A 12,262-nucleotide genomic window follows, 5' to 3' on the forward strand; every position below is an offset into this window, starting at 1 on the left:
ACTATATACTACTCCCTCCGTCGCATAATAAATGTCACACTTTTCTTTTTAGTTTATCCCACAAAAGATGTCACATTTCTTCTTTTGGAAAAAGTTCCCTTTCACATCAATTATAAAATTATATTTTCTCTCACCACTTAACACACAAAATAACATCTCTTAAAATCTGGTGTCATCTCCCAAGTGTGACATCTATTATGGGACGGAGGGAAGACACGAGTATACTGTATATTCGAGAAATACAGCCTATAGCAACAATCTCACCCGTCCAAATACACCAGTCCAATTACAAAAACATTTCAAAATAATGAAAATATAATTACTTTGTCAATTACTCCCTCCGTCTGCAAAATATTGTCCATGTTTAACTCGGTGCGGGTTTTGAAAAATGTGAAGAAAATGAGTAAAAAAGTTAGTGTAATGTAGGCTCCACATTTATATATTAGTTTTATAATAGAATGTAAATGTAATGAGTTGGTGAAAAGTAGATTCCATTTATTAAAAATGAAAAAGAAAAAAAAACAAAGTGAACAACATTTCACGGACAAACCGAAATGACAAAACTGGACAACATTTCATAGATGGAGGGAAGTACTAAGACTCGAAGATTAAAATTTAAGCCAAATAAAAAGTAATACTACTAGAAAACAGAGATCATCTATCTATACGGTGGTATTCAAACAAACGGAAGTCACCTAAGAAATAAGGTAAAGTTCATTCTAGTCGATATTTCGAGCAAAGATGCCACAACTAAACGAAAAACTGGGACATGACACACCTACCACAATATGACTACCAAGTTGTCGGGGCAGTGAAGCAGACAATATTAAAAACAGTTTTTATGAATGAATGTAGCAATACATTTAGAACTAGTGTACCGCAAACATATGAAACAGTTTCATTTAGTTTTTACACAGCCATTTCACAGGGTACTAAAGCACTTCCAAAAATTTTGAAACCAAAACATCCCACACAGGCTAGTATGAAAAACACAGCTGCACGCATTATCCAAGCAACTCCCAAGAACACTTAAGCCTGTAACAAACGAGTCGCAGATTGATCAAATAAGGTCATCAAAGTCTGCACAAAATACTTCTGAACATAATACTATCTCAAGAACTTGCCTTGTTAGCAATATTGTTTGAGAGCCAATCCAGCCCCTCGTATAGCCCCTCCCCAGAGGTGGCACATGTGCTCTGGATGTACCTGGAGGCAACACATTGGGGTAACATTTGGAATTGCAAATTCAAAAGCATTCGGGTTTACTACAAACCAACCAAAATAGGGTGAAAATGCATACCAGTGACGCTGCCTCAGTGAGTGCAGGCCAAGCTTGTCGGTGATTTCAGCAGCATTCATTGCATTGGGAAGATCTTGCTTGTTTGCAAATACAAGTAATACAGCATCTCTCAGCTCATCCTGAAAAGGAAAAAACAAAATCAGAATATTTTCAGTGTTAATCCAAATAATTAACCAGTTTGCAGAAAAAGCAACGTGATCACTTGAATGGAAATGTTCAAAGCTGCTTGGAGGACAGTTGATAGAATGCAACAATCCACTCAAAATGCTTTAATTTATTATTGGCCTCCTAACTAAGCCAATGATGACAAATTAGCTTAAGCAGCTATTCACCAGGCTACTCAAAGAGGCACATAGAATTAGATCATTCCATAAGTTACGATTCACCTATGACACTAGACATGATACAACTTGACAAAGTTCGACTCAATTGCGTGCTTTCCAACATTGCATATATGATAAAGCAAATGAAATATAGAAAACTGTGAGATTTTAACAAGTTATTTAACTGGATTATAAGGATTTTCTTTAAAAAGTTATTTCCCCTGATTAGAAAAAATCCCCAACAAAAATAACAAGTAAATATCTGAGGGCAATTTCCCATCAAACATCGATCTTTGCATGACTTCTCCTGAATGATAACTAATCTTATGACGCTATGTTGTCTAGGTAACATGGACATAGTATAGAAAGGATTATTACCTCATTTAGCATCCTATGCAATTCATCCCTAGCCTCCACAACACGGTCCCTGTCATTGCTGTCAACCACGAAAATGAGACCCTGTGTGTTTTGGAAGTAATGCCTCCACAATGGGCGGATCTGAATAAAAGTAGATAACATGTCACTACGAGCATGACAGCTTAAATGAAAATTCTATAATCTTGCTGATACAGATTACAGATATACGCAATAGGGATGTTGGTATCTGTTTACTTCAACAAATAAACGAGAAAAACAAATGAAACGTTAAAAAGCATCAGTCCCACCTTGTCCTGACCCCCAACATCCCACACAGTGAAGCTGATGTTCTTGTACTCAACAGTTTCCACATTGAAACCTGCACATAAATGGTTAGCCTAGAGAAATTGATACCAGAAAATTGTTCGATGCAAAAATGCGAATTCCACAAATTAGGTAGGCTTCTACTATGTCCTAATGAAAAAGTTGTATAAACAAGACAAAAAGAAGTTAATGTAGTTCCAGTAGAGCACCACAAAGGATAAAGCATACCAATGGTTGGGATGGTGGTGACAATCTCTCCGAGCTTGAGCTTGTACAGGATGGTGGTCTTACCAGCAGCATCAAGACCAACCATCAAAATGCGCATCTCCTTCTTAGCGAAAAGCCGGCTAAACAACTTTGTGAAGGTCAGCCCCATTTCTGTTTTCTACTTAGGTCCCTGCATATCATAAGGATGGAAGTTGGTGATTTATATACGTACGAAACAAGATTCCCGCCAGTTTTAACATTCACATTTATATGTGCATACAAGTTTAAGCTAACAAGTCACACAAATATGGAACTTGAATAGGTGCATTAACCATACGTAAATATGTATAGAACGAATTCTGAAACAGTAAATATCTGATATTATGGCTAATTCTAAGCCACCTAAACTATAACGAATACTGCAAAGAATGAATTAACGAATAACAAGACTGTGCATGTAAACCACAATCAATGTTGAGAACAGGCTAAAATTTTTACAATTGCATAAGTATAAATAATTTTCCTAATACTGCATCATTCTAAGTATATAAATCTATAGAATATGTCATTCTAAGATGCAGATTCTCAAGCGAATGGCATTCTAGACTTCTGAAGATGTATGGAACAATTCACTAATGGCAATTCATTTTTAAATGTACCCATCAAATGAGCACCTAACATGCAGCAATATGATCTGCATCTTTTAAGTTCTAAATCAACCAAACGCAGTTGTAAAATTTATTTCTGATCCAAAAATTATCGGCATGCAACCGCTTCGAGAATTTCTGATGTCACAATCTTTATGAAATATAGAGCCATATGCAACGCATCCCCCCAATAACTGAACCATAAACCGATTCCAAATATTTTCCAAAATTCTCAAACTACAAAAAAAGTTTCAGATCGAGATCATTAGGTTAAAAAAGCTTTCAGATCAGAGATCACGAGAGATACGAAAGCAGAAATTATCAACTCCGCCAAAAATTAGCTGAATCGAAATCAAACGCATATTTGAATAAAACCTTAACATAAATTGCAATTGCATAGAAAACACGAAGTAATATAAACCGACTTATTGGAAAACTCATATATACCAAAACAAATCAGAGAAACCCCAAATTCCGATATTTCTCCCCACACAGAAGATTTTGAAGCGGAAAAACACGATCGCAAGCATAAGAAATTCGAGCTATATCAGATCTAAAAATTGGCATCCGATCTCAAAAATTTACGTACCAGAAAACGATAGATCTGGGGAGGTGGTAGAGAGTGTAGGCAGAGAAACAGGCACAGCTGCTTCAGAACAAATTGTTAAACTTCCTATTTTCCTTTTCAGAGAAGTAGTAATGAGAAAACTCAACCTGCAGATATTTATAATAGAATGCCCCCCTCGGATGTTCCACTTAAATGACTATACTGCCACCAGAATTTGTCTAAAATAACAGCGTTGCCCTTTCAAGAATGACACTGTTTCTTAAATTATTCGCCGTCGATTCCACTGGGTTGAGCTGGCCAAGTAAACAGGATCTTGCCACGTCATTTTTTATTACTCCTATATGTTATATTTTCGTGTATATAATTCACAGACAAAACGAGCATCATTGGCTGGATTACGATATCTGCTTTCTAGATTGTCGATGGAATATTGTTGCTTAATCAAATTTGTAAATGTAATTAACTTAACATGACAAAGTCTCCTTTTTCTCTCATTGTTTTGTGGAATTGGATCCCCTGCTGTGGCTCTAAGCACAGCAGGGGCTGCTGTTACATACCGCCCATTTTTTAATAACAAATTATAATATTAAAATAATATATAAAATATTAATTTTTTTTTATTTTAAAAAAATTGCTGTGTGAAACAGCAGCCCCTGCTGTGCTTGGAGCCACAGCAGGGGATCCAATTCCTTGTTTTGTAATTGCAGAGTCGCATATTTCTGACGAGGCGTTTTGAAAATGAATAAAGAAAATTATTCCCCTTCAATAAATAAATCAAATTATTGATATTCTCACATTACAAATCAGATTTTTTCCCCAATTGGATTCGATCTGAAAATTTAAAATTTTATGATAATGAATCCGATTTGAATTTTCTGAAAATTCAAATTCGATCCGATCCAAATAATCCAATATTTCATAGAAATATATAAAAAACAAAAAATTCAATACCAAAAATCTGAAAATTAGAAAATCTAATGCCAAAATTCAAAAATCTAATATACCTAATACAATAGAATTTTTAATCACAAATGTTTTGTATTCTTTAGATTTATAATAACTAGTGCAAGTGCAACACACGTGCATAAACACTTTTAATTTAATTTAATTTATTTATTTAAATTTTAACAGTTATCGAAGAAATACATATTCATTACTTCATAAATAACTCAAATTAGAATTACAATATCATTTCAACCATATGCTAACAGGTGGCACTTATAAGCAACAAAACAACGTTATTAAGCAACAAAATTAGTGAATGACATTGATGGATTTTCGTGGATTGCATAAAAGACTATTTATGTTGCATTAAATGTAGTTTATTTTGCACTGTAGCACTGTAGTACAGTGCAAAATAAACTACATTTAATGCAACATAAATAGTCTTTTATGCAATCCACGAAAATCCATCAATGTCATTCACTAATTTTGTTGCTTAATAACGTTGTTTTGTTGCTTATAAGTGTCACGTGGCAGCATATGGTTGGAAGGATGTTGTGATTCTAAGAGTGAACGAACACTAGTGCACCCCATAACTTATATTTTTATCTTTGTTATTGTGTATATTTATTAAAAAGTACTTTCATCTTTGTTATTGCGTATAGTTATTAAAAAACACAATAAAGTATATTAATGGTAACAAAAATAAAATACTCATAGCACACGGATTTTTAATTTATTTTTATATTTATTTAAATTTTAACAGTTATTGAAAAAATACATATTCATTTAGCGGAGCGGATCTCCTACTCCAATATTCTTACACCATTCTTACTCCAACACTCACAACAAAATAAAATAATCTTATAAACATGTAAGTGATGGTGAAATTATTTTATTTTGTTATGAATGTGGAGTAGGAATGGTGTAGGAATGCTGGAGTAGGAGATCCGCCCCAACTCAAATTTGAAACAAACATACTATAAAATAAAATTAGGGCTATCAAATCGAGTACCCAACCCGAAAAACCCAAAATTTGCTACCTGATACCCAATCCGAAAATGATTCCGGATACCCGATTCTGGTATCCACTCCCGAAAAATCGGGTACCCGATCCCGATTTTTAAAAAAATTCTTTATTTTTTTTTTCATATTTTTCCCAAGTTCCAACCTGTTAAAAGGTGATGGAGATATGTTTGGATAATGTATGTATACCTTCTTCAATCTTTAGATGGCGGCGGCGGCAGAGGCGGCGGTGGCGGGGCGGCCACTGCTTGGGCGGCGCGGGCCGAGAGGGAGAGCAGGAGAGGGCTTGGCGGTCTGCGTCTGCGTGAGGGAGAGGGAGGAGCAGAGGAGAAGACGACAAGCTCGTCGGTGCAGGCGGTGGTGCTCGTCAGTGGGTCGTGGGTGAGAGGCAGCCCGCAGCCGAGAGGGAGACAGAGTGAGAGTCAGACAGAGAGCTGAGAGCTGGGAGCGGGAGGGAGTGTAAAATGTGTAATGTGTTGATCCCTAATTCCCTAAATTCAAATTGATTAATTGAGTCAAAGTCAATAAGTAAATAATAAATTGACAAATTAAATAAATCATCATTAAATTTATATATTTTTTCAGATTTTCGGGTATTACCCGATCGGGTATCGGGTAACCCGATACCCGAAAATTCCAATAACCCAATACCCGATCCCGATCTGAAACCTGATTTTTCGGGTATCGGGTATCCAATTACCTGATTTTTTCGGGTTTGGGTATTGGGTATCCAATACCCGATATCCATTTTGACATGCCTAAATAAAATAACTAAGACCGTAAATAAGATCCTAAAAAGTCGAGAGAGAATACAATACACACCTTATATACTTCCCAAAAATGATTCTCACTATTTTTTTTCTTAATGAAATTGGTACTGCATTTATAGAACCTCAAAACTTCTTTTTAAGCTAATATTACAATATAAGGGCAGACAGCGTTTTGCATTCTTTTCAATTTGAAAGACTTTTAGCATTCTTTTCATGACTTTTAATGAAACTGAGAAGTGTTATATTGCTAACTTAATACTTAATTGCTAACTACAATTAAATAATAGTCATTAGATATTCAAATCAATGGTCTAGATCATCAGTCCCGGAATGTCAATATGATAAAAAAAATGTCAATAACGGTATTAAGGTCGATTTAGAACAAATTAGTTGTAACTAACTTTTGAAAAATATCTCATAATTTTAAAACCCATATAACTTTCTCGATTTAAATTATTTTTTCGCACAACATATATCAAATTGAAGATAATCTCATAAGGATTCTAACGAGATTTCACTTACATATGTTCCGATGTCAAAATCTGAAAAAAAATTTCGCAAATCTTCAATTTTTTCGTCCAGCAACAAATGTCAACATAGTATATAAAATATGTCAATATAATACATGTAGAATGTCATTCTTAAAGCAATGTGTTGACATTCTCAAAGCATTGTGTTGATATTTTCAAAACATTATATTGACATTTTCATCCAAAACCCTAATTTGGTAGTTTTTTTTATCTTTTTCGATTTAATTAATAAAAATGAAAACTACATGTGGCAAATTTTAGACTACTAGATTTTTAAAATCCTATAATCTTAAATTAGTTGTAGTTAGCAATTAAATGATTAGTTAGCAATTGATCAATCTCTAATGAACCTAATGTAATACAAATATTAGCCTTTTACTAGCATTCTTCTTATTAATGAATTTTAATGAGCTTAATGCTATACTAATATTTTTGACTTTTTCAGATCACGTTTGTACAAAATTATAAGTATTTTGGAATACATAGTACTTTAAAATATCCAATCCGAACCTCGGATATTTTTTTAAAAAAATTGATCCGAATTGAACCGAAAATTCAAAAAATTGGAATCAAATTTTAAATTTCAATTTGGTTTAGATTAAATTTTCAGATTTCGAATATTTTGCTCAACCCTAAAAACAAGACTAATTTTTCACACCTTATTATGGATGTCTTAAGAAACAACCACATACACTGTGGTAATATTATGTGCCCATGTGCACATGATTTTAATTTTAATCTGACATAAAATTAAGACTGCAAAAAAACACACATAAAATGGAAATGTCTCATTTTCCTCTGTCAATGTCTACATCCCCGCTAAGAGCATGCACAACGGTGTGCTTAGCGGTTGCCCGAGCATACCACCACATGCTCAACCGCTAAGCACGTCGCTGTGCTGCCCAAAACCACGTCTGATCTCGGATTATGGTTGCAAAAGCACGTGAATGGTATAGGATTCATGGGGTTATTCAAATGCTTAGATTAACTTATTTCTAGATTGATTGATCCGAGATTACCCTAAATTAACTTTATCATGATGCAAAGGTCAAGACTTATAAATCAAGATTAATCATATGTCGTTATCTCGAGATTAAGTACATAATCATACCTTCAATTGAACGATGTTCATAAAATTCACTTATATCTAATTCAACGTGATATATCACATAATAAGACAAAATTATATTTAAGATTCTCATAAATATTGAACTAGTACATAATTTTTCAACTGAAAAATTTCTTTGAAATCCATGTAACATGAGGACAAGCAGATACAACGTCTCTCCCCTAGAGAGAAAATAAGAAGGGAGAAACTACTTATTCCACTAATCCAAACACCAAAACAAACACATATTTGCCCCTCACACTTGCAAAATTATTATTCGAAACACACATTATTTAGTTCATAGTGATCATTGATCAACATAATACGCTCAAGAGGCGGCAAGCAAACTCAAGGCAGACGGGGAAATCTCGAGAAATCAGGTTTCCTGCGCTGCAAGTAGGCGTTCTTCCCCTCCGTGCCTTCCTCCGTTCCATAGAACAGAAGGGTCGCATCTCCTCCCATTTGCTGAAAGCGAAAAACATCACAAAAAAAATCACTATGCATTGCCTAACTCGTAAGTCGTACGTACTACCTACTATAACACGAGACCGACCTGAAGTCCAGAATGGCCATCATCAACGGCATTGAGGGCAGATTTGGCAACACGGATCGCCATAGGACTGTTCCTTAGGATCTCACGACACCATTTAATCGTCTCCTCCTCCAACTTCTCCAGCTGCAAAAATACATGAACAAATTCACAGATGAACTTACTACTGTTTGGGGAATAAAACTCACTTACAGGGACAACGGTGTTGACTAGCCCCATTTTATCTGCTTCAACAGCATTATAAAACTTTGCCATAAACCACATCTCGCGAGCTCGTTTCGGACCAACCTGTTCAATAAGCACCATTAGTCACTCCCTATACAGAAAAATGGCTCAAACAAAATGTGAGTTGAAGATTCTGAAATCACCAAACGATCCATTACAGAAGCTCCATAACCAGCGTCGACGCTTCCAACCTGCGAGAGAGTAATATCATCTGATCTCAGACATAATTATATCAAATTGTTCCATGATTAATCAAATATGTGTGAGGGAGAGATGACCTTGGGCCCTGTTTGGCCAAAAACTGCATTATCTGCTGCAATTGTTAGATCACAGACCATGTGAAGTACATGTCCACCTCCAACTGCATATCCGGCAACCTTTTTTTCAATAAATTTGAAGAAAATATATATAAGTATAACATTAACATGGAAATAAATGCTATAATTAAGAATAAATATAGAAAAAAGGTTACCATAGCTATCACTGGTTTTGGGAGACGACGGATTTGGACCTGCATCGGTTGATTAAATTAGTTGAAGGAATATATTTTAGTTGAAACAAAATTACAACTTTGAGGATTATTTATTTTTTTTGGAGAATAAATTTTACCTGCAAATCAAGAACATTTAGTCGTCCGAAACTATCATAATCAGCGTAGCCTTCCTTTCCCCTGAATGATTGGTCACCGCCACTGCAAAATGCCTTCGTTCCCTGCAACAGCGTGCAAATTAATTGGAAAGGTATGCCTAGAGAAATAACAGAGTTGTGGTTTTGATAACATAGGGGTGGAGAGAAGGTTGGGAAGGCATTGATTGTAGATGCTCCAACCAACTAAAATAACCATGAAATAAATGGCAAAAATAAAAAATGTAGAGATATAGTACAACTATACAAGTTAGTACATGCTTAATATATGGAGTACTATAATTTTACCTTTCCTGTGAAAATAATAACTCCGATAGAGTTATCATCTCTAGCATCATTGAACGCACGCATAAGCTCCTTCACCGTTTGAGGCCGGAATGCATTTCTCCTCTCCGGCCTATTTATAGTTATCTTTTTGCAATAACAAAAAAAAACATATCCATTTATTCAAGGATAAAGTTTAATAAAAAAGTTGCATGGGATAGGGAAAAAGTTACTACATCTAACATTACCTTAGCAATCCCTTCAGCCTTTTCATAGATGATATCGGTGAAGGGGTTGGCGGGATCATCAAACACCATTTTCCAGTCAGGAATGTAAGTCGGAACCTCACCGTGCACGCGGTGGTAGGTATCGTCCATTCTGGAGCTGCAGTTTGACAAGGCGATGTTGGCATGTTCGGCCGGAATGAGATGCCCCGAAACAGAGCCCATCCGCCTCTTGATGGTCTCAATATCTTTATCGGTCATTCCAACTGCCATTGGAGAGGAGGAATTGAATTGGATTAGTTAGTGGTCAAGTTTGAGATATGCACACTTGCTTGGCCTAGCTAGTGCACATTTATATACTACTACTATAAGTTGAATGAGATGAGATTGATAAATACAAAGTTGAACATCAAATCCCTATACTGCCCCTATCCGTTTACTACTATATATTTATGCCTAATTATCTATGGGCTGTCTTTTTAAATTCATGACGTATTTGTAGGGGTGACAAATAGTCTCGATTGAATTATTATTGGGTCAGCGTGATAACCATTCAACTCAATAAGGTCTAACTTGAACTCGACCTAAAATTATCGGGTTCTTAACGGGTCAACCTAATAAGGACACGAACCCAAATAAGCTTAACCCAAACTCATTATTTTCGTGTCGAATTATCGTGTCGGGTCAAAAATTGACAGAGCTACGTATTTGGGCAACAAACAGGCTAATCTGATATTCTGATTTCTGTATAAAGAATTTCTAGTTAAGAAAACCAATAAAACCTTCCTAAATCTCATGATTGACTGCAGATATATAATATCATAAATGATCCTTTTGGAGATATTCAGATTGTGAAAACATTAGTTATGTGTTACTTTATAGGGTAATTTTCCAAATCAGATTGTGCATGAATGTGTTTTTATATGTGGTCTACGCAATTCCACACATTAGCAATGAAATTGCTCAATCTATCAAGAAATTGTTTACTTTTTTCCAAATGCAGTTAGTCCTATCTTCTCACGGTTTGGTAGCAATTTTTTCTCTTCTTGGATAAATCATGATTTATTTTCTATTCCATGTTTTTTTATTGATCCTACACTGAATCATAAGCATGATAGGAGTCGGGCTATTTAAGAAATGTGGCATTTTATAGGAGTATCTTTTAATTTTTTTATAACTCTAGTCAAATATTAGGCAGCATGCTCTTGGTAGAGAGTAGCTGTTAATGTCTTGATTCATGCTTCAATTGCTTGAGTTTAGATCTGTATTTAAATGATTGAATCGATTCTTATTTTTATTGTGTTTGGTAATATTAAGAGGAAATATAAATATTCCATACATCTGTGAAGTCCTTTTTTTCCTCCTCATCTTCTTATATTTTTAGGATTTCTTCACTCTAAAACTGGCATACCAGATCGAGTATGAAATGGTAGTAGTACTATAAAGTTCAAAATTCATCTCCCTCATGAGTTTTTGGCTCAAACTAGGAAATTAACATGTAGACTTGATTAGAAAGCCTAAACAATAATAATTTATTATAAAAAAAAATACTTCAAGCCTTCAACTATAGGGGTATTATATGAGTAATAAATGCTCAACTATTGTGAATATACTGTAAGAGGCTAATAGGAGGTTGTAAGTTGTTTAAATACATATATGGCTCATAAAGTCATACGTACATTTATCCATAATGAGCTTCTACCGATCACTTAAACCTAGCCAAGTTGAGGAGACAAACTTGTTTGTCATTTTAAGTTGATGAGTTCAAATCTCATATCAAAAGTTTAGGGGGTCACATTTATTATTGTTGGTATTATTGCTATTTAGATTATATTTTTCCATTGAATTCTGATCAATTTAATTTATAACTTTCGAAACAAGAATATAACATTTTTTTTCTCTATTATCTTACAATGATCAAAATACTAATTCCTTCCACAAAATATAGTTATGGACGACCAATGGCGAAGCCACATGAGGGGCAGGTGGCCCATGGTCCCCCCATGAATTTAGTTGTTTATTTTATACAGGAGAAAAACTCAAGCTGAGGGCGCAGCGAGCAAAACAGTCGATAACAAACAAACGAACAAAGCAAAAAAGACAACCAAAAACAATGCAGAGACCCCCCACTAACCTGCCACTGAAACAAAAACCAATAAGCTAAGCAAAGAAACACTACAAGTCAGCAGCAACCCGACCACGAGCCATCTCTCAACAAAAAGCCACACCACCAACTCAACCAAGAACAAGAC

General features: G+C 35.0%; 2 protein-coding genes and 1 non-coding gene across 4 annotated transcripts; all 3 read right to left on the bottom strand.

Annotated features, from left to right (window-relative positions):
- Positions 1-812: 812 nt before the first annotated feature.
- On the bottom strand, positions 813-3,867 carry LOC121794726 (ADP-ribosylation factor 2). Of its 2 annotated transcripts, XM_042193029.1 has the most exons (7): positions 3,748-3,867; positions 2,533-2,701; positions 2,289-2,359; positions 2,002-2,121; positions 1,301-1,419; positions 1,125-1,206; positions 813-1,035 (listed from the first exon to the last, which is right to left on the bottom strand). In XM_042193029.1, exons 2-7 carry the CDS (start codon positions 2,678-2,680, stop codon positions 1,030-1,032), a joined length of 546 nt encoding a protein of 181 aa, XP_042048963.1. In that variant the 5' UTR covers positions 2,681-2,701; positions 3,748-3,867; the 3' UTR covers positions 813-1,029. The 2 variants fall into 2 exon arrangements, with proteins under 2 accessions (XP_042048963.1, XP_042048961.1); XM_042193027.1 differs by lacking the exon at positions 813-1,035 and having other exon boundaries at positions 1,113-1,206.
- LOC121797510 lies at positions 1,511-1,602 on the bottom strand. The gene has a single exon (XR_006049876.1). It is a non-coding gene; the product is annotated as a small nucleolar RNA U19 (small nucleolar RNA).
- A 4,290-nt stretch (positions 3,868-8,157) lies between the features above and the next one.
- LOC121793768 (1,4-dihydroxy-2-naphthoyl-CoA synthase, peroxisomal-like) lies at positions 8,158-10,322 on the bottom strand. The gene is made up of 9 exons (XM_042191803.1): positions 10,035-10,322; positions 9,811-9,933; positions 9,487-9,588; positions 9,350-9,388; positions 9,156-9,254; positions 9,021-9,068; positions 8,845-8,940; positions 8,656-8,778; positions 8,158-8,567 (listed from the first exon to the last, which is right to left on the bottom strand). Exons 1-9 carry the CDS (start codon positions 10,281-10,283, stop codon positions 8,451-8,453), a joined length of 996 nt encoding a protein of 331 aa, XP_042047737.1. The 5' UTR covers positions 10,284-10,322; the 3' UTR covers positions 8,158-8,450.
- Between the last annotated feature and the right edge of the window lie 1,940 nt (positions 10,323-12,262).

This window comes from Salvia splendens, chromosome 3 (genome assembly GCF_004379255.2).
Source record: "Salvia splendens isolate huo1 chromosome 3, SspV2, whole genome shotgun sequence".
Lineage (NCBI taxonomy): Eukaryota > Viridiplantae > Streptophyta > Magnoliopsida > Lamiales > Lamiaceae > Salvia > Salvia splendens.